General features: G+C 44.1%; 1 protein-coding gene across 1 annotated transcript in view; it reads right to left on the bottom strand.

Annotated features, from left to right (window-relative positions):
• rmc1 (regulator of MON1-CCZ1) overlaps nt 1–19,689 on the bottom strand; it is a 66,566-nt gene that overhangs the window by 15,767 nt on the left and 31,110 nt on the right. Inside the window, exons 8-14 of the mRNA XM_068031029.1 lie at nt 19,082–19,202; nt 18,826–18,937; nt 17,948–17,992; nt 16,319–16,372; nt 15,363–15,491; nt 9,937–10,043; nt 9,201–9,320 (exon numbers count right to left, since the gene is read on the bottom strand). Coding sequence (XP_067887130.1) covers nt 9,201–9,320; nt 9,937–10,043; nt 15,363–15,491; nt 16,319–16,372; nt 17,948–17,992; nt 18,826–18,937; nt 19,082–19,202 — 688 coding nt within the window. The remainder of the gene's footprint in view (nt 1–9,200; nt 9,321–9,936; nt 10,044–15,362; nt 15,492–16,318; nt 16,373–17,947; nt 17,993–18,825; nt 18,938–19,081; nt 19,203–19,689) is intronic.

The following is a 19,689-nucleotide window of genomic DNA, read 5'->3' as shown; positions in this document are numbered from 1 at the left end:
GTCTGGACTGGGAAGCTGGGATTGTTCTCCTTAGAGAAGAGATGGTTGAGAGGAGATTAGATAGGGGTGTTCAAAATCATGAGGGGTCTGGACAGAGTAGATAGGGAGAAACTTCCCATTGGCAGAAGGGTCAAGGTGAATGACAAAAGAATCGAAGGCAACATGGGGAAAAGGCTTTTTTTTAAAAAACGCAGCAAGGGGTTAGGATTTGGAAAGCTCTGCCTGAGAGTGTGGTGGAAGCTGATTCAATCATGGCTTTCAAAAGGGAATTGGATAATTATCTGAAGAGAAAAGATTTGCAGGGCTACAAGGCAAGAGCTGGGGAGTAGGACGAGTTAAACTGCTCTTGCAAAGAATCGGCACAGATCTCCTTCTGTGCAGTAACCATTCTATGATCAGCACTCATCATTACTATAGGGTAAATTGGACAGCAACTTCTGATGTCTGCACCTGTGCGGAAATCTGGAAGTTGCTGCCAGTGACAGCGCACTCCTCCAGAGTGTTCTGTTGCAGTCGTCACTGGTAGACCTGGCATTGAAAGACATGTAATGCGTGAACTTGGTGTATTTGCCTACTAATGGTAACTGCTGCCAAATGGCCCTGAAAATTAAATTTTACAGGTGTGGATCTCATTCCTTTAGAAGCTAACTAGTGCTGGAGAATTTTTGAAAAATCAAAGTTCTTTTTTACTTTTTCTGTCTGTCTCATTTTTCTTCATCTCATCTGTCTTTCGCAATCTTTATTTCACTCTCTTTACATCATTTAAATCTAATTTATTCTTCCTGGTTTAGACTGCGCAACTATGAGAATTCTGATTTATGACTGGTTGAAGAATCTCGCTGTTGCTTGACCTGCTCACAGATGCCACAGGGCCACTGTAAAAAGACTGCGCTGGATCAGTCCCCCGATTTCAGCAAGTCTCTGCTCAGAAGCCCATAAAAACATTGTGGGCATCTATCAGCAAGGTGAATGGCAAGCACTGCTCCTTCGCCAATGACCAATCATTCTCGAGATCTGAGAATCTCTAGCAAGGTCAGCATTTATTGCCCATCCCTACTAGTTTGATTCAACTACGTGTTTTGCTAGGCCACTCTAGAGGGCAACCAAGTGTCAAACACAATGGTGTGGTACTGGAGTCACAAAGGCCAGACTGGGTAAGGACAGCAGATTTCTTTGCTTAAAGGTCATTAACGAATAAGCTTTTTTAAAAAACGACAATCTGACAGCTTTCATGGCTATTACTGACAACAGCTTTTCTGGAAAGAACTGAACTCAAGTTATCAAACTGCCCTGGTGAGATGTGATCCCACGTTCCCTGGATTATTAGTCCAGTAACATAACTGCTGCAGCATCATACCCACCAAGCCCCATGATTTAGAATGATATATTGTTTAATTATTCATATTTATTTATGATACGTTGATGGGGTGAGATGAAGTAAGATGGGAGGAGGCCTGTGTGAAGGTAAGCAGTTGAATTTCTTCACAGAAATATTGTCAATTTTCCAGTCTCATTTCTTGCATACAGCACTTTGATTTCTTATCAGCATCTTATGGCAGCGGGATGGGAACCTTTGCAAGGAATCAGAAGAGGGGGGATCAAACACAAAGAACAAAAGACAGCAAGGGGAAGAAAAGTGATAGGCAGACAAATCAAAGGCCAGAGTCAAACAGGGCCACAGTGAAAAACAGTGGGAAGGGGACAAGTAATGTTAAAAAAACAAGCCTTAAGGCTTTGTTCCTTAACGCGCAGAGCATTTGCAATAAAGTGGATGAATTAATTGCGCAAATAGATGTAAACGGGTATGATATAGTCGGGATTATGGAGAAATGGCTGCAGGGTGACCAGGGATGGGAAATGAACATCCAGAGGTATTTAGTATTTAGGAAGGACAGACAAAAAGTAAAAGGCGGTGGAGTTGCATTTCTGGTTAAAGAGGAAAGTAATGCAATAGTGAGGAAGGATATTAGCTCTGACAATGTGGAGTCTGTATGGGTAGAGCTGAGAAACACTAAGGGGTAAAAAAACATTAGTGGGGGTTTACATAGACCCCAAAACTGTAGTGGTATGTTGGGAATGGCATTAAATAGGAAATTAGAGACGCATGCGATAAAGGAATGACTGTAATTATGGGTGACTTTCATCTGCATATAGATTGGGCAAATCAAATTAGTCACAATACCGTAGAGGAGGAATTCTTGGAGTGTATACGGGATGGTTTTCTGGATCAATACGTTGAAAACCAACTAGAGAACAGGCCATCCTAGACTGGGTATTGTGTAATGACAGGAATAATTGATAATCTAGTTGTGCGAAATCCCTTGGGGATGAGCGACCATAATATGATAGAATTCTTCATCAAGATGAAGAGTGACGTAGTTGATTCTGAGACAAGAGTCCTGAATCTTAATAAAGGAAACTACGAAGGTATGAGGCGCGAGTTGGCTATGATGGATTGGGAAACGCTACTTAAAGGGATGACGGTGGATAGGCAATGGCAAACATTTAAAGAGCACATGGATGAACTGCAACAATTGTTTATTCCTGTCTGGCTCAAAAGTAAAATGGGAAAGGTAGCCAAACCATGGCTTACAAGGGAAATTAGAGATAGCATTAGATCCAAGGAAGAGGCATACAAATATGCCAGAAAAAACAACAGACCTGAGGACTGGGAGCAGTTTAGAATTCAGCAAAGGAGGACCAAGGGATTGATTAAGAAGGGGAAATAGAGTAGGAGAGTAAGCTTGCGGGGAACATAAAAACTGACTGTAAAAGTTTCTATAGGTAATTGAAGAGAAATGTAGGTCCCTTACAGTCAGAAATTTATTATGGGGAACAAAGAAATGGCTGACCAACTAAATGCATACTTTGGTTCTGTCTTCACAAAGGAGGAAACAAATATCATACCAGAAATGTTGGGGAACACAGGGTTTAGTGAGAGGGAGGAACTGAAAGAAATCAGTATCAAAAGAAAAATGGTGTTGGGGAAATTGTTGGGATTGAAGGCCGATAAATCCCCAGGGCCTGATAATCTACATCCCAGAGTATTTAAGGAAGTGGCTCTAGAAATAGTGGATGCATTGGTGGTCATCTTCCAAGATTCTATCGACTCTGGAACAGTTCCTACATATTGGAGAATAGCTAATGTAACCCCAGTACTTAAAAAGGGAGATAGAGAGAAAACAGGGAATTACAGACCAGTCAGCCTGATGTCGGTAGTGGGGAAAATTCTAGAGTCCATTATCAAAGATTTTATAGCAGAGCACTTGGAGAACAGTGGTAGAATCGGACAGAGTCAGCATGGATTTATGAACGGGAAATCATCCTTGACAAATCTACTAGAATTCTTCGAGGATGTAACTAGTAGAGTTGGTGAGGAGGAGCCAGTGGATGTGGTTTATTTGGACTTTCAGAAGGCTTTCGACAAAGTCCCACATAAGAGATTAGCGTGTAAAATTAAAGCGCATGGGTTTGGGGGTAGTGTATTGCGATGGATAGAAAATTAGTTGGCAGACAGGAAACAAAGAGTAGGAATAAACGGGTCTTTTTCCGAATGGCAGACCCCAGCTATTCACAATATATATTAATGATTTAGATGAGGGAACTAAATGTAAGATCTCCAGATTTGCAGATGACACAAAACCAGGTGGGAGGATGAGTTGTCAGGAGGATGCAGAGAGGCTTCAGGGTGATTTGAGTGAGTGGGCAAATGCATGGCAGATGCAGTATAATGTGGATAAATGTGAGATTATCCACTTTGGTAGCAAAAACAGGAAGGCAGATTATCTGAATGGCTAAACACAGAGAGGGGAATATGCAACGAGACCTAGGTGTTCTCGTACACCCGTCGCTGAAGGTAAGCATGCAGGTGCAACAGGCGGTAAAAAAGGTAAATGGTATGTTGGCCTTCATAGCGAGAGGATTCGAGTACAGGAGCAGCGATGTCTTGCTGCAAATATACAGGGCGTTGGTGAGGCCACACCCGGAATATTGTGTGCAGTTTTGGTCTTCTTATCTGTGGAAGGATGTTCTTGCTATAGAGGGAGTGCAGCGAAGGTTTACCAGACTGATTCCTGCGTTGGCGGGACTGACATATGAGGAGAGATGGAGTCCGTTAGGATTATATTCGCTGGAGTTCAGAAGAGTGAGGGGGGAATCTCATAGAAACCCATAAGATTCTAACAGGACTTGACAGGGTAGATGCAGGAAGGATGTTCCCGATGGTGGGGGAGTCCCGAACCAGGGGTCATAGTCTAAGGATATGAGGTAAACCTTTCAGGACTGAGATGAGGAGAAATTACTTCACCCAGAGAGAGTGGTGAGCCTGTGGAATTTGCTATCACAGAAAGCGGTTGAGGCCAAAACATTGTATGTTTTCAAGAAGGAGTTAGATATAGATCTTGGGGCAAAAAGGATCAAAGGATATGGGGAGAAAGCGGGAACAGGTTACTGAGTTGGATGATCAGCCATGATCATAATGAATGGCGGAGCAGGCTCGAAGGGCCGAATGGCCTACTCCTGCTCCTATTTTCTATGTTTCTGTGTAACACCAGTTTAGATCAGTTGGGCCAAATGGCCTGTTTCTGTGCTGTACCTTCAATGTAATGGACACTTGGTTATATAGTCAGGTTATTTGGAAGAAATCTATCCTGAAGCAATGAAAGTTACATCAGATACCACAATGTCAGTGTTGGTGCCCTGGAGAGCCAAGTGGAACAGTCTTTCTCATCCTTAGATTTTATTAAAACACAGCTATAACAGAAACTAAACTTTGAAATTTTCTCTTCAGTTGTTGCTGAAGTTAAATAACCTGCTAATGTCTCCTGTGCCCACACCTATAGTATCTTAAATCTTCAATAATAGCTCATCACCTTTGGAAACATTAATTTCTGACTGACTCGGGCTGAATGGTGAGTTTCTGTGCTGTAAATTCTATGTAATTATATGTAAGGTATGTGGATGGAGCTTAGAGACAGATCAGCCATGATCTAACTGAATGGTGGAATAAGCTCGAGGGGCTGAATGGCCTCCTGTTCCTATTAATAATCAGAGCCACATTAAAAGCAGTGCGTGGTCATCTAAAGCTGTTCATAGCTTCCAACTAATAGAGGCAGATAGTAAGTATATTCAGCAAGATTTCACACTATCTGACACAGTACATGGGATAGTATGGGGTCTTGCAAACTATAAATGCTCCATTGACAATGATTCACAAACATTAGGGATAGAATTCAATCCAGTCACGCAGCTAACTTCTCAAAGCAAAGTATACCTTTGTAAAAATACACAAGAAAACACATCTACCACTTGGTCAGTCATGGTTCAGTGGGTAGCATTTTCGCCTGAGTCAGAGTCCCACTCCAGACACTTGAGTACATAATCTAGGCTGACACTCCAGTGCAGTACTGAGGGAGTGCAGCACTGCTGGTGGTGCTGTCTTTTGAATGAGACAACTTGCATTTTATATAGCACCCTAAACACAGCAAAACATCCTAACGTGCTTCACAGGAGCATTATCAAACAAAATTTTACACCAAGCCACAAAAGGGGATATTATGGCAGATGAGAGGTAGGTTTTAAGGAATGTCTTCAAGGAAAAAGAGGGGTGGAGAGGTTTAGGAAAGAAATTCCAGAACTTCAGGCCTAGGCAGCTGAAGGCATAGCCACCAAGGATCGAGCATTGAAAATTGGGGATGCTCAACGGGCCAGAATTGCAGGAACGCATATATCTAGGGAGGGTGAGGGGTTGGAGGAGATTTCAGAGATAGGGAGAGGCAAGGCCATCGTGGGATTTGAAAACAAAGATGACCATTTTTTAAATCGAGGCGCTGATTGATCATGAGACACAGGGATGCTGGGTGAATAGGACTTGGTGAGAGTTAGGAAGTGAGCAGCAGAGTTTTGGATGAGCTTAAGTTTATGTAGAAGGTGGGAGGCCAGCCAGGAACAGTCAAGTCTAGAGGTAGAAATGGTACAGATGTGGGTTTCAGGAACAGATGAGCTGGGGCAGGAGCGGATTAAGGTAGTGTTAACGGGCCCCGTCTGCTCTCTTAGGCGGACACAAAAGATTTAATTGCTCTATTTCAAAGAGGAGCAGGGGAGCTCTTCCCAGTGCCCTGGTCAACACCTATTCCTCAATTATGAAAATAAACTGATCATTATCACGTTGTTGTTTGTGGGAGCTTGCTGTACGCAAATTGGCTGCCATATTTCCTACTTTGCAACAGTGACTCCACTTCAAAAAGTAGTTAGAGTCATACAGCACAGAAACAGGCTCTTCGGCCCATCGTATCCGTGCCGGCCATCAAGCACCTAACTATTCTAATCCCATTTTCCAGCACTTGGCCTGTAGCCTTGTATGCTATGGCGTTTCAAGTGCTCATCTAAATACTTCTTCAATGTTGTGAGGATTCCTGCCTCTACCACCTCTTCAGGCAGTGCGTTCCAGATTCCAACCACCCTCTGGCTGAAAATTTTTCTCTCAAATTCCCTCTAAACCTCCTGCCCCTTACCTTAAATCTGTGCCCCCTGGTTATTGACCCCTCCGCTAAGGGAAAACTTTCTTCCTATCTAACCTATAAATGCCCCTCATAATTTGTATACCTCAATCATTTCCCCCCTCAGCCTTCTCTGCTCTAAGGAAAACAACCCTACCCTTTTCAGTCTCTCTTCATAGCTGAAATGCTCCAGCCCAGGCAACCTCCTGGTGAATCTCCTTTGCACCCTCTCCATTGCAATCACATCCTTCCTATAGTGTGGTGCCCAGAACTGTACACAGTACTCCAGCTGTGGCCTAACTAGCATTTTAAACAGCTCCATCATAACCTCCCTGCTCTTATATTCTATGCCTCATCTGATAAAGGCAAGTATGCCATATGCCTTCCTAACCACCTTATCTACCTGTGCTGCTGCCTTCAGTGAGCTATGGACAAATACACCAAGGTCCCTCTGACCTTCTGTACTTCCTAGGGTCCTACCATCCATTGTATATTCCCTTGCCTTGTTAGTCCTCCCAAAATGCATCACCTCACACTTCTCAGGATTAAATTCCATTTGCCACTGCCCCGCCCATCTTACCAGCCCATCTATATTGTCCTGTAATCTAAGGATTTCCTCCTCACTATTTACAACACTACCAATTCTCCTGTCATCTGCGAACTTACTGATCAGACCTCCTATATTCACGTCTAAATCATTAATATACACTACAAACAGCAAGGGTCCCAGCACTGATCCCTGCCGTACACCACTGGTCACAGGCTTTCATTCGCAAAAACAACCTTCAATTATCCTCTGCCTCCTGCCACTAAGCCAATTTTGGATCCACTTTGCCAAATTGCCCTGGATCCCATGGGCTCTTACCTTCTTACCAATCTCCCATGCGGGACCTTATCAAAAGCTTTACTGAAATCCATATAGACTACATCAACCACTTTACCCTCATCTACACATCTAGTCACTGCCTCGAAAAATTCAATCAAGTTAGTTAGACACCATCTCCCCCTGACAAAGCCATGCTGGCTATCCCTGATTAATCCCTGCCTCTCCAAGTGGAGATTAATCCTGTCCCTCGGAATTTTTTCCAATTTTTTTCCCAACCACTGATGTTAGACTCACCGGCCTGCAATTACCTGGTTTATCCCTGCTACCCTTCTTGAATAATGGCACGACATTCACAATCCTCTGGTACCTCTCCTGTGGTCAGAGAGGATTTGAAAATCTGTGTCAGAGCCCCTGCTATCTCCTCTCTTGCCTCACATAATTGCCTGAGATACATCTCATCTGGACCTGGGGATTTATCCACTTTTAAGCCTGCTAAACAGGTAATACTTCCTCCCTTTCAATGTTAATATGTTCAAGTATATCACAATCCCCCTCCCTGATCTCTACACCTACATTGTCCTTCTCCATAGTGAACACAGATGCAAAGTAATCATTTAAAACCTCATCTATGTCCTCCGGCTCCACACAGAGATTGCCACTTTGGTCCCTAATGGGCCCCACTCTTTCCCTGGTTATCCTCTTTCCCTTTATATACTTATAAAACGCTTTAGGATTTTCCTTTATCTTGCCCGCCAGTGTTTTCTCATGTCCCCTCTTCGCTCTCCTAATTACTTTTTTTTAGTACCCCTTACACTTTCTATACTCCTCTTGTGCCTCCGCTGTTTTCAGCACTCCGAATCTGCCGTAAACCACCTTGTTTTTCCTGATCCAATCCTCAATATCCCTTGACATCTAGGGTTCCCTGGACTTGTTGGTCCTACCCTTCACCTTAACGAGTACATGTTGGCTCTCAAATCTCACTATATCCTCTTTGAATGACTGGTCTGATGTAGACTTTCCTACAAGTATCTGCTCCCAGTCCACTTTGGCCAGATTCTGTTTTATCATATTGAAATCAGCCTTCCCCCAATTCAGTACCTTTATTTCCAGCCCGTCTTTGTCCTTTTCCATAACTACCTTAAATCTTACAGAATTATTGTCACTATCCTCGAAATGCCACCCCACTGACACTTCTGCCACTTGTCCAGCTTCATTCCCTAGGATTAGGTCCAGTACTGCCCCTTCTCTTGTAGGGCTTTCTATGTACTGGCTCAAAAAGCTCTCCTGTATGAATTTTAAGAATTCCGCCCCTTTTAAGCTTTTTACACTAAGACTATCCTAGTCGATATTAGGGAAATTGAAATCCCCTACTATTATTACCCTATTATTTTTACATCTTTCTGAGATTTGCCCACATATCTGCTCCTCTATCTCTCCCTGACTGTTTGGAGGTCTATGGTACACTCCCAGCCAAGTGATTGCCCCCTTTTTGTTTTTAAGTTCTACCCATACTTCATTGCGTATTGGTTTATAATTGGCCTGGGAGGACTTGAAGGGGACAATAGACTAGTGTATCACTGCTTGATATTTTCTTCAATGTTTGGGATGTCCAAAGGTCGAGAAAGGTGCTACATAAATGCAGGCTCATCTTTCTTAAATCCAGCATCTAAATACAGTCAACATAAATTAGATTAGTGTTGGGTATTGGTATCAAAGGTTCGGAGACTCAGCTTCTCATTAGTATTACTTCTCTCTTTGGCATCAATTTCACAACAGTCCCATCGTGTATCATGGGATTAAAATTAGTTTCGGTTTATTTTGTTTTTGCCAGTTTTTCCTTTCCCAAGATCAAGTGAATCTCATTCAGCACTGCTAACCTTTTTCTCAGTGAACACGGACAGGACGTGGGTGTACATGTCAGACTGGTCAATGACAGCCTGTGTACGCACTGGCCTCTTCTGAGTCGAGCTACTGCGACTTGTTCCCGACTCCATAGCCTAAACAAAAGAGAAAAATCTCAATTACTGCAATACTGGCAATTAAGACTCAAAGCAATTACTTTCAAAATGGGCTGGAGGGAGGGAGAAACGATTCTGCATAAAAGGTCTTATGCAAAAGGTAAAAAACAATCCCATGGCACTATTTTGAAGAAAAGCAGGAGTGTTCTCCCCGGTGTCCTGGCCAATATTTATCCCTCAATCAACATCACCAAAACAGATTATCTGGCCATTATCGCATTATTTGTGGGATCTTGCTGCGCGCAAATTGGCGCTGTTTCCTACACTGCAACAGCGATTCCAGTTCAAAAAGAGTATTTCATTGGCTATAAAGTGCTTTGGAATGTCCTTGGGTCATGAAAGATGCTATAGAAATGAAAACGTTTTTCATTTTCTTCTTTTAGAGACGTGGATAAACAGTTCTGAAAATATTTGAATAATTCATCCACTTGGCAACCCTGTTGTGCTTTGAATTTCGCAGGAAGGTCACCAGTTATAGAGGAATCAAAGGGCAGGGAGATTCTCGACTATACTTGGTAAATTAAACTCCCTCCCACAGGACAACATACCGGACTGAAGTGTTAAGAACACTGAATACTATGCATGCAGTTCTCACCAAGGTATAGTTCTGCTCAGCTTCTAGGTATTCCTTGTAGACTTGATTGAGTTTATCAAATATGGTAGCGATCACAGGCAAGCTACCCTGCTCTGCTGCACTCAGCACTGAAATAAAAAGATGCAGCAGGATTACTACAACCTCAGCACACTGATAAACAATACTTATCAAAAGTCCTCTGCAATATGCCATTAGGAACACAGGAACAGGAGGAGGCCATTCAGCCCATTGAGTTTGTTCTGCCATTCAATTAGATCATGTATCTCAATTACTTCTACCTGCCTTGGTTCCATATCCTGTAATACCCTCACCAACAAAAATCCATCAATCTCAGTTTAGAAATTTCCATTTGATTCTCCCAGCTTCAACAGCTTTTTGAGGGAAATTTCCAGATTTCCACTACCCTTTGTGTGAAGAAGTGCTTCCTGGCATAACCCTGAATAGCCGAGCTCTAATTTTAAGGTTATGCCCCCTTGTTCTGGACTTCCCACAATACAGGAAATAGTTTCTCTCTATCTACCCTATCAACTCCTTTAATCATTTTAAACACCTCAATTAGATCACCCTTAATCTTCTATACTCAAGGGAATACAAGCCCAGTCTATGCAACCTGTCTGCATAATTTAACCCTCTTAAGCCCTTACGTTTAAATTCAAATAATAAATTAATCTGGAATAAAAAGGTAGTCTCAGTAATGGTGACAATGAAACTACCAGTTGTCGTAAAAATTCATCTGGTTCATAACATCCTTTAGGGAAGGAAATCTGCCATCCTTACCTGGTCTGACCTACATGTGACTCCAGACCCACAGCAATGTGGTTGATTCTTAACTGCCCTCTGAAATGGCCTAGCAAGCTACTCAGTTGGATCAAAACCACTGCAGCAAAGTTAAAAAAGAATAAAAACAGATGGACCACCAGGCATTGACCTAGGTACAGGAAACGGCAACGACACACCCTGCCCAGTTCATCCTGCAAAGTCCTCAATTACATCTGGGGACTTGTGCCAAAATTGGGAGAGCTGTTCCAGACTAGTTAAGCAACAGCCTGACATAGTTATACTCACAGAATCATACCTTACAGCCTATGTCCCAGAATCCTCCATCACCATCTGCCCTACCAGTGACACAGTAGTTTACAGTCGGGAGGAAATTGTCCTGGGAGTCCTCAACATCGACTCCAGACCCTATGAAGTCTCATGCCATCAAGTCAAACATAGGTAAGGTAACCTCCAGCTGATTACCACCTACCGCCCCACCTCCCGAACCGGCTAATTAATCAGTACTTCTCCATGTTGAACATCACATGGAAGAAGGACTGAGGGTAGCGAGAGCACCAAATGTACTTTGGATATGGAACTTCATTATCCATAACCAAGAGCGTAACATCTCCATCCTCAATAATGGAGGAGCCCAGCACATCAGCGTAAAAGATAAGGCTGAAGCATTTGCAACTGTCTTCAGTCACGAGTGCTGAGTGGACGATCCATCTTGGCCTCCTCCTGAAGTCCCCAGCATTACAGATGCCAGTCTTCAGTCAATTCAATTCACTCCCCGTGATATCAAAAAATGACTGAAGGCACTGGATACTGCAAAGGCTATGGATCCTGATGACATTCTGGCAATAGTACTGAAGACTTCTGTTTCAGAACTAGCCACACCCTGAGCCAAGCTGTTCCACTACAGCTACAACACTAGCATCTACCTGGCAACTTACTGAATGGCAGAGCAGGCTCGAAGGGCTGAGTGGCCTACTCCTGCTCCTAATTTGTATGTTCATATGTAATGTAGAAAATTGCCCAGGTACATCCTGTACACAAAAAAAAAGGACAAATCCAATCCGGCCAATTACCACCCTATCAGGCTACTCTCAATCATAGGGCGGCACAGTGGCGCAGTGGTTAGCACCGCAGCCTCACAGCTCCAGGGACCTGGGTTCAATTCTGGGTTCTGTCTGTGTGGAGTTTGCAAGTTCTCCCTGTGTCTGCGTGGGTTTCCTCCGGGTGCTCCGGTTTCCTCCCACCGCCAAAAGACTTGCAGGTGATAGGTAAATTGGCTGTTACAAATTGCCCCTAGTGTAGGTAGGTGGTAGGGCATATGGGATTTACTGTAGGGTTAGTATAAATGGGTGGTTGTTGGTCGGCACAGACGCTGTATCTCTAAATAAATAAATAAAAAATAAAATAAAACCAAGTGATGAAAGGTGTCATCGACACTGCTATCAAGCAGCATGTACTCAGCAACAACCTGCTCACCAACGCTCGGTTTGGATTCCACCAAGGCCATTCAGCGCCTGACCTCACTGCAGCCTTGATCCAAATATGGACCAAACAGCTAAATTCCACTGCTGAGGTGAGAGTGACTGCCCTTGACATCAAGGAGCCCTAGCAAAATTGAAGTCGATGGGAATCAAGGGGAAAATTCTCCACTGGTTCAAGTCATATCTAGTACAAAGGAAGATAGTTGTGGTTGTTGGAGGCCAATCATCTCAGTCCCAGGACATCACAACAAGAGGTCCTCAGGGTAGTGTCTTAGGCCCAATCATCTTCAGGTGTTCCATCAATGACCTCCCTCCATCAGAAGGTCAGAAGTGAGTATGTTCGCTGATGATTGTGCAATGTTCAGTACCATTTGCGACTCCCCATTGAGACTCCTGAGATACTGAAGCAGTCTGTGCCCACATGCAGTAAGACCTGAACAACATCCAGGCTTGGCTAAGTGGCAAGTAACATTTGTGCCACACAAGTGCCAGGCAATGACCATCTGCAACAAGAGAGAATCTAACCATCTCCCCTTGACATTCAACGGCTTTACCATCGCTGAATTCTGCCACCAACATCCTAGGGGTTACCATTGACTACAAACTGAACTGGAGCAGCCATATGAATGCTGTGGCTACATGAGCAGGCCAGAGGCTGGAAATTCTATGGTGTGTAACTCACCTCCTGTCTCCCCAAAGCCTGTCCACCGTCTACAAGGCATAAGTCAGGAGTGTGATGGAATACTCTCCACTTGCCTGCATGAGTGCCAAAGAGAAGGATTTGGTGGATGAGGAGTCCAGGGAAGGGAGTGTAGATAGTCTGGTTCAAGTCGTTATCAAAAAGGAGGTGGTGTTGGGCGTCTTGCAAAGCATTAAGGTAGATAAGTCCCCAGGGCCTGATGGGATCTACCCCAGAATACTGAAGGAGGCAAGGGAAGAAATTGCTGGGGCCTTGACAGAAATCTGTGTATCCTCATTGTCTACAGGTGAGGTCCCAGAGGACTGGAGAATAGCCAATGTTGTTCTTTTGCTTAAGAAGGGTAGCAAGGATAATCCAGGAAATTATAGGCCAGTGAGCCTTACATCAGTGGTAGGGAATTAGAGAGGATTCTTCGGGACAGGATTTACTCCCACTTGGAAACAAATGAAATGAATTTATTAGCGAGAAGCAGCATAGTTTTGTGAAGGGGAGGTCATGTCTCACTAACTTGATTGAGTTTTTTGAGGAAGTGACGAAGATGATTGATGAAGGAAGGGCAGTGGATGTTGTCTATATGGTCTTCAGTAAAGCCTTTGACAAGGTCCCTCATGGCAGACTGGTACAAAAGGTGAATTCACACAGGATCGGAGGTGAGCTGGCAAGATGGATACAGAACTGGCTCGGTCAGACAGAAGGTAGCAGTGGAAGGGTGCTTTTCTGAATGGAGGGTTGTGACTAGTGGTGTTCTGCAGGGATCAGTGCTGGGACCTTTGCTGTTTGTAGTATATATAAATGATTTGGAGGAAAATGTAGCTGGTCTGATTAGTAAGTTTGCGGACGACACAAAGGTTGGTGGAGTTGCGGACAGTGATGAGGATTGTCAGAGGATACAGTAGTATATAGATCGGTTGGAGACTTGGGCGGAGAAATGGCAAATGGAGTTTAATCCGGACAAATGTGAGGTAATGCATTATGGAAGATCTAATACAGGTGGGACGTATACAGTAAATGGCAGAACCCTTAGGAGTATTGACAGGCAGAGAGATCTGGGCGTACAGGTCCACAGGTTACTGAAAGTGGTAATACACGTGGATAAGGTAGTCAAGAAGGCATACGGCATGCTTGCCTTCATCGGTCGGGGCATAGAATATAAAAATTGGCAAGTCATGCTACAGCTGTACAGAACCTTAGTTAGGCCACACTTAGAATATTGCGTTCAATTCTGGTCGCCACACTACCAGAAGGACTTGGAGGCTTTGGAGAGGGTACAAAAGAGGTTTACCAGGATGTTGCCTGGTCTGGAGAGCATTAGCTATGAGGAGAGGTTGGATAAACTCGGATTGTTTTCACTGGAACGACGGAGGTGGAGGGGCGACATGATAAAAGGTTTACAAAGTTATGAGTGACATGGACAGAGTGGATAGTCAGAAGCTTTTTCCCAGGGTGGAAGAGTCAGTTACTAGGGGACATAGGTTTAAGGTGCGAGGGGCAAGGTTTTTAGAGGGGATGTGCGAGGCAAGTTCTTTACACAGAGGATGGTGAGTGCCTGGAACTTGCTGCCGGGGGAGGTGGTGGAAGCAGGTACGATAGCGACGTTTAAGAGGCATCTTGACAAATACACGAATAGGATGGGAATTGAGGGATACGCACCCCGGAAGTGCAGAAGGCTTTAGTTTAGACAGGCATCAAGATCGGCGCAGGCTTGGAGGGCCGAATGGCCTGTTCCTGTGCTGTACTGTTCTTATTTCTTTGTTCTTTGAGTGCAGCTCCAACAACACTCAAGAAGCTTGATACCATCCAGGACAAAGCAGTCCACTTGATTGGCACCCCATCCACAAACATTCACTCCCTCCACCACCGACGCACACCGGCAGCAGTGTGTACCATCTACAAGGTGCACTGCAGCAACGCACCAAGGTTCCTTCAACAGCACTTTTCAAACCTGCGGCCTCTACCAACTAGAAGCACAAGGGCAGTAGCTGTATGGGAACACCATGCAAGTTCCCCTCCAAGCCACACACCATCCTGACTTAGAACTATATCACCGTTCCTTCACTGTCGCTGGGTCAAAATCCTGGAACTCCCTTCCTAACAGCACTGTGGGTGTAACTACACCATCTGGACTGCAGCGGTTCTAGAAGGCACTCACCACCACCTTCTCAAGGGCAATTAGGGATGGGCAAAAAATGCTGACCTTGTCAGTGATGCTCACATCACATTAAAGAAAGGGTAGCTATTACAAAGCTGGCAGCAATCCCTCAGCAGGAATTCCTTATTTTAAGTTGTTAAGCCCACACTGCTCTCTGCTTGCACAAATGTTATAAACAGACTCGACCAGCGATGAAAATAATCTGAACAAAAAGCTAAAGGATCATTTTAACAGGAGAAACTCTCTGCTTTGTTATTTACATATATTCCAAAATAAAAAACAACACTATGATTCATTCCAAGCGCGTTAGGGTACTCACTCTGATTGCACACAGACAAGGTGACCATTTTGCAGTCCTTCCTCTGGAGAAGAAAATCCATTAGCCGCCCCTTGTCTTGAAGCAAGTGTACTATAGGCTGCAGCTTTATCTGGAGACACCATAAGTAACCTGTCCACAAGCCACAGAAACCAGTCAATTCAAACTACAGAAAGCAAGGAATTTATGCTAAACATTTATAAAATACTAGTTAGGCCCCAGCTGGAATATGACCAGTTCCAGACCCCTCACTTTAGGAGGGATGTCAAGGCCTGGGAGAGGGTGCAGAGGAGGTTTACTAGACTTGGCATCAGGGCTTTGTGCCTTTTTTTGAAATAAACAAAAGCCTGAGGGACAATTGTTCCCTGGTGCATTCTCCATGGCAATGTCTCGACCAGAGTCGACTTGCCAACCAATCAGCCCCCTTTTCTCATGGGTATAAATTGTTGCTCCCTTTGAAATTTGGCATTCTTGCGTCTATCCTGATCAGTGCAAAACAAAAAGCAGAGCTATGGGGAAAGAGCAGGGGGAGTGGAACTAATTGAATAGCTCTTTCAAAGAGCTGGCACAGGCACGATGGGCTGATTGGCCTCCTTCTGTGCTGTAAGATTCTATGAGCTTTGTGTATAAATTCATTGGTATTTCTAGTTCACAGGAAATCAGCACAAGTAAAGATTTAATTAGGAACAGGTAGATGAGTGGGGGGATGGGACAGAGTGACTGAAGAAAGGGTGGGCGAATAAACCACACCCCTAAAATGTGGTGCTGCCTACTGGTGCTCTGGATTTACATTTAAACACTGCCCTCCTAACATCCGGCCACAAAGAAGCAGATCGCTATCTTTCCGCAAGTTTCAAAACCTGTACAGGCTGTGTTACAGGTTGCTGCAAAACACTTTAAACACTGTGCATTTATAAATGCCCATGCTACAAATACAAGAACTCCCAGGATTCACTCACCTTCACTTGCATTAATTATAATATCAGGCTGAAATACACTCCACGAGGAAGAATCTAAAAGTTAAAGAAAACACAGATTCCATCGACAAGACAAAGCCAATGACACCTTCGCTGAATTTACTGGTTCATGGTTTAAAGCATGAAAGAAAAGCTTGCATTTATGTTGCGTTTCTCACAGTCACTCGACATTTCAAAGTGCTTTACAGCCAATGAAGTATTTTTAAAGTGTAGTCACTGTTGTAATGTAGGAAATGCGGCAGCCAATTTGCACACAGCAAGCTCCCACAAACAGAAATGTGATAATGACCAGATAATTAGTTTTTGTGATGTTGATTGAGGTATAAATACTGGTCAGGAATCAGAGGAAACTCGCCTTCTCTTTGAAATAATGGCGGCAGGATCTTTTACATCCAACTGAAAGGGCAGACGGGGCCTCAGTTTAATGTTTCATCCCAAAGAGTTGGCAAAGGTTTCTCTTCTCGTGTCTGCCCACGTGTCTACTAAAACTTACTTTCACAGCCACCTCTTTCCTCAGCAACTGTCTCTAGCTCCCTCTTATCCCACATGAATTCCAGTTTAAATTCCACCCTTCATGTTATTGACCCACCCACAATCACAGATATTTCCGTGATATTCAGCGTTCCTCAAGACTTTTTTTTTGTAAGCTCATTGTCAGGGTGTGGGCGTCGCTTGGCAATTGCTCATTCCATTACCATTGATCTGGTGGCAGTGAGCCACCTTCTTGGCTACAACCAAGTGGCTTGCTAGTCCATTTCAGAGTCAACCACATTGTTGTGGGTCTGCAGTTACATATAGGCCAGACTGGGTAAGGACAGAAGATTTAATTCCCTACATGGCATTATTGAACTAAATGAGTTTTTACAACAATCTGGTAGTTTCATGGTCACCATTACGGCTACTAGCTTTTTTATTACAGTTTTTAAACTAATTTAATTTAAATTCCCCAGCAGCCGTGATGGGATTGACTCCAGATCAAATCGCCCAGACTTCTGGATTACTATTCTAGTAATATAACCGCCACGCTACCATACCTGCTTCTTGAGATCCATGCTCAATGCCATGTGCTGTCACATGCACGCTCTTAACCTCTCTCTTCAGTAGCACTGACTCACTATCTCACAACTGTCCTGGTCTGCAGTTCATTTCATCCTTCACCTCATCTGGAGCTTGAACAAAACACTTCCTTTCAGCTGTCAAACACTGCAAGCTTCAATGACTCAGAAATATAAGCGCTGCTTCTGTTCTTTCTTCCCTGCACTCTCTGCTGACCCTGTCCCTCCTTCCAAACACTCCTGCCCTCCACAGATCTCCCCTTTTCCCCTTCTTCCCTCGCACCAACTACCCACCCCTTCCCCAGCTCTGTAACTGGTGAAAACATGTTACATCTAACCTTTTACTGTTCTGATGAATTGATCTGAAATGTTAACTCTGTTTCTCTTGCCACAGACACTGCCTGCCTTCCTGAGTATTTCCAGCAGTTTCTGTTTTTCTTTCAGATTTCCAGCATCCACAAAATTTTTCTCTCGTTTTAGAGCTTATCCTGAAATTCCCAAGAAACTCATTTTAATTGTCATCATACACTGACAAACGATTAACCCTAAAGGATACAAAGTTCGCATGGGACAGGGCTTTGTGTTGTCACAGCCGATGGACCTGGACACAGAATTTGAAGACATTAATACAATATTGCTGAGATACAGTTTCGACATCAGACTTTAACTTCACATAAGTGTTATCAAACAAAATTTCAAACCGAGCCACGCACGGAGATATCAAGACAGGCGACCAAAAGCTGGATCAAAGAGATAGGTTTTAAAGAGTACCTTAAAGGAGGAAAGGGAGGTAGAGAGGCAGAGAGGATAAGTGAAGGAAGGGCCTCGACAGCTGAGGGCACAGGGAGTGGGGGATGTGTCAGAAGCCAGAAATGGAGGAGCGCAGAGTTGAAGAGTTGTAGGGCTGGAGGAGGTCAGACAGATAGGCAACAGCTGCCTGTGTTACCTCACCCGACTGGCCACCCTATGAGTTTAGATAGTTGATGTTACAAATTATTCAGCGTTAGTGGGCTATTCAATCATAGGGGGCCTCACAGTTGACGCCAATCTTGCAATTCACGTGTGATACGCACACTGCAACATGGGTCATGGGAGCAATCGGAAGCTGGAATCCTGAATAATGTTTCCATTTGGGGCAGGGGTGGTGGAGAAAAGGGAGCTGAAGCGATCAATAACACCAACATTGCTCCTCTAACTCCTCATCAAATTGGAAATCCCACTGGCTGGTATTCAACAGATCAACTGGGGCAGTGGGGGGTGGGGGGGGGGGGGGGGGGGGTGGTGGGGGAGAACAGCGGGGAGCTGAGGAAGAATTTATCTTTAAAATAAAATCTGTTTTCAATGATGATAGAAATTGTGTTCAGTGTTAAGCAAATCACCAGCAAATTAAGCAAAATATCACATGGACTTTAGATACTTCTGAAATGTACATACCTGCCCGAGGAATCTTGCATGGGTGAATGGACAGAGCTGAAAGCACTTGATGATGAATCGTGACAGCTCCATCAAATTCTGCTCGCAGTTTTATATCAAAAATCAGAGAAGTCTGAATAAAATAAAACAAACTGCAAGGTCAGATTTCAGGGTTGACAATATTTTCCGTTCTTTTTCCTCCTATAGCGACTCCCATCAAGAGAGCAGGTGCAATGCTAGCAGCCTTGTAACAGGTCAGAACCTACAATTAAATCACTTTCGAACTCTTAAGTTCAAAAAATCCACAAGGGAATCCGCAGGAAGATGGCCAAGTGGCAAGGTTAGAAACCAGTGATGACTTCGGACTTCGTAACAATGTCACTTCGTGAAGCATCTGCCTGTTTCAGATGGCAACTACAGCTGACAGAGATAGTGAACCCTAGAAAATCAGGCCAGTTGTGAAGGCAGGAGGGCAAGTTTCATTTTTCAATGTCCAAGTACAAACAGGGCAGCAAAGAGACAAGAATTGTATTTGTAAAACTATATTTGGCCAAGTGTAACCAGCAACATCAAAAAATTGTTACACATGATTGGTACAGAAGGCGGAAAGAGGAGACACAAACAGAGACACACACGAAGACAGACAGTGAGAGTTAGCGCGAGCGAGGGAGTCAGCGAGAGACACACACAGACAGAGGCGCGCGCGCAAAAAGACAGAGAGAGAGAGAGAGAAGGGGGGGGGGGGGGGGAGGGACAGACACACAGCCAGAGAGAGAGAGACGGAGACAGACAGCCACAGAGAGAAAGAGAGACACACAGACAGGCAGGGGGGAGGGAGGGAGAGTGAGAGGGAAACAGAGAGACAAACAGATGGGCTGGAGGGGA

The sequence above is a fragment of the Heterodontus francisci genome, chromosome 5, assembly GCF_036365525.1.
Source record: "Heterodontus francisci isolate sHetFra1 chromosome 5, sHetFra1.hap1, whole genome shotgun sequence".
Lineage (NCBI taxonomy): Eukaryota > Metazoa > Chordata > Chondrichthyes > Heterodontiformes > Heterodontidae > Heterodontus > Heterodontus francisci.
This window is presented reverse-complemented; position numbering and strand designations above follow the sequence as displayed.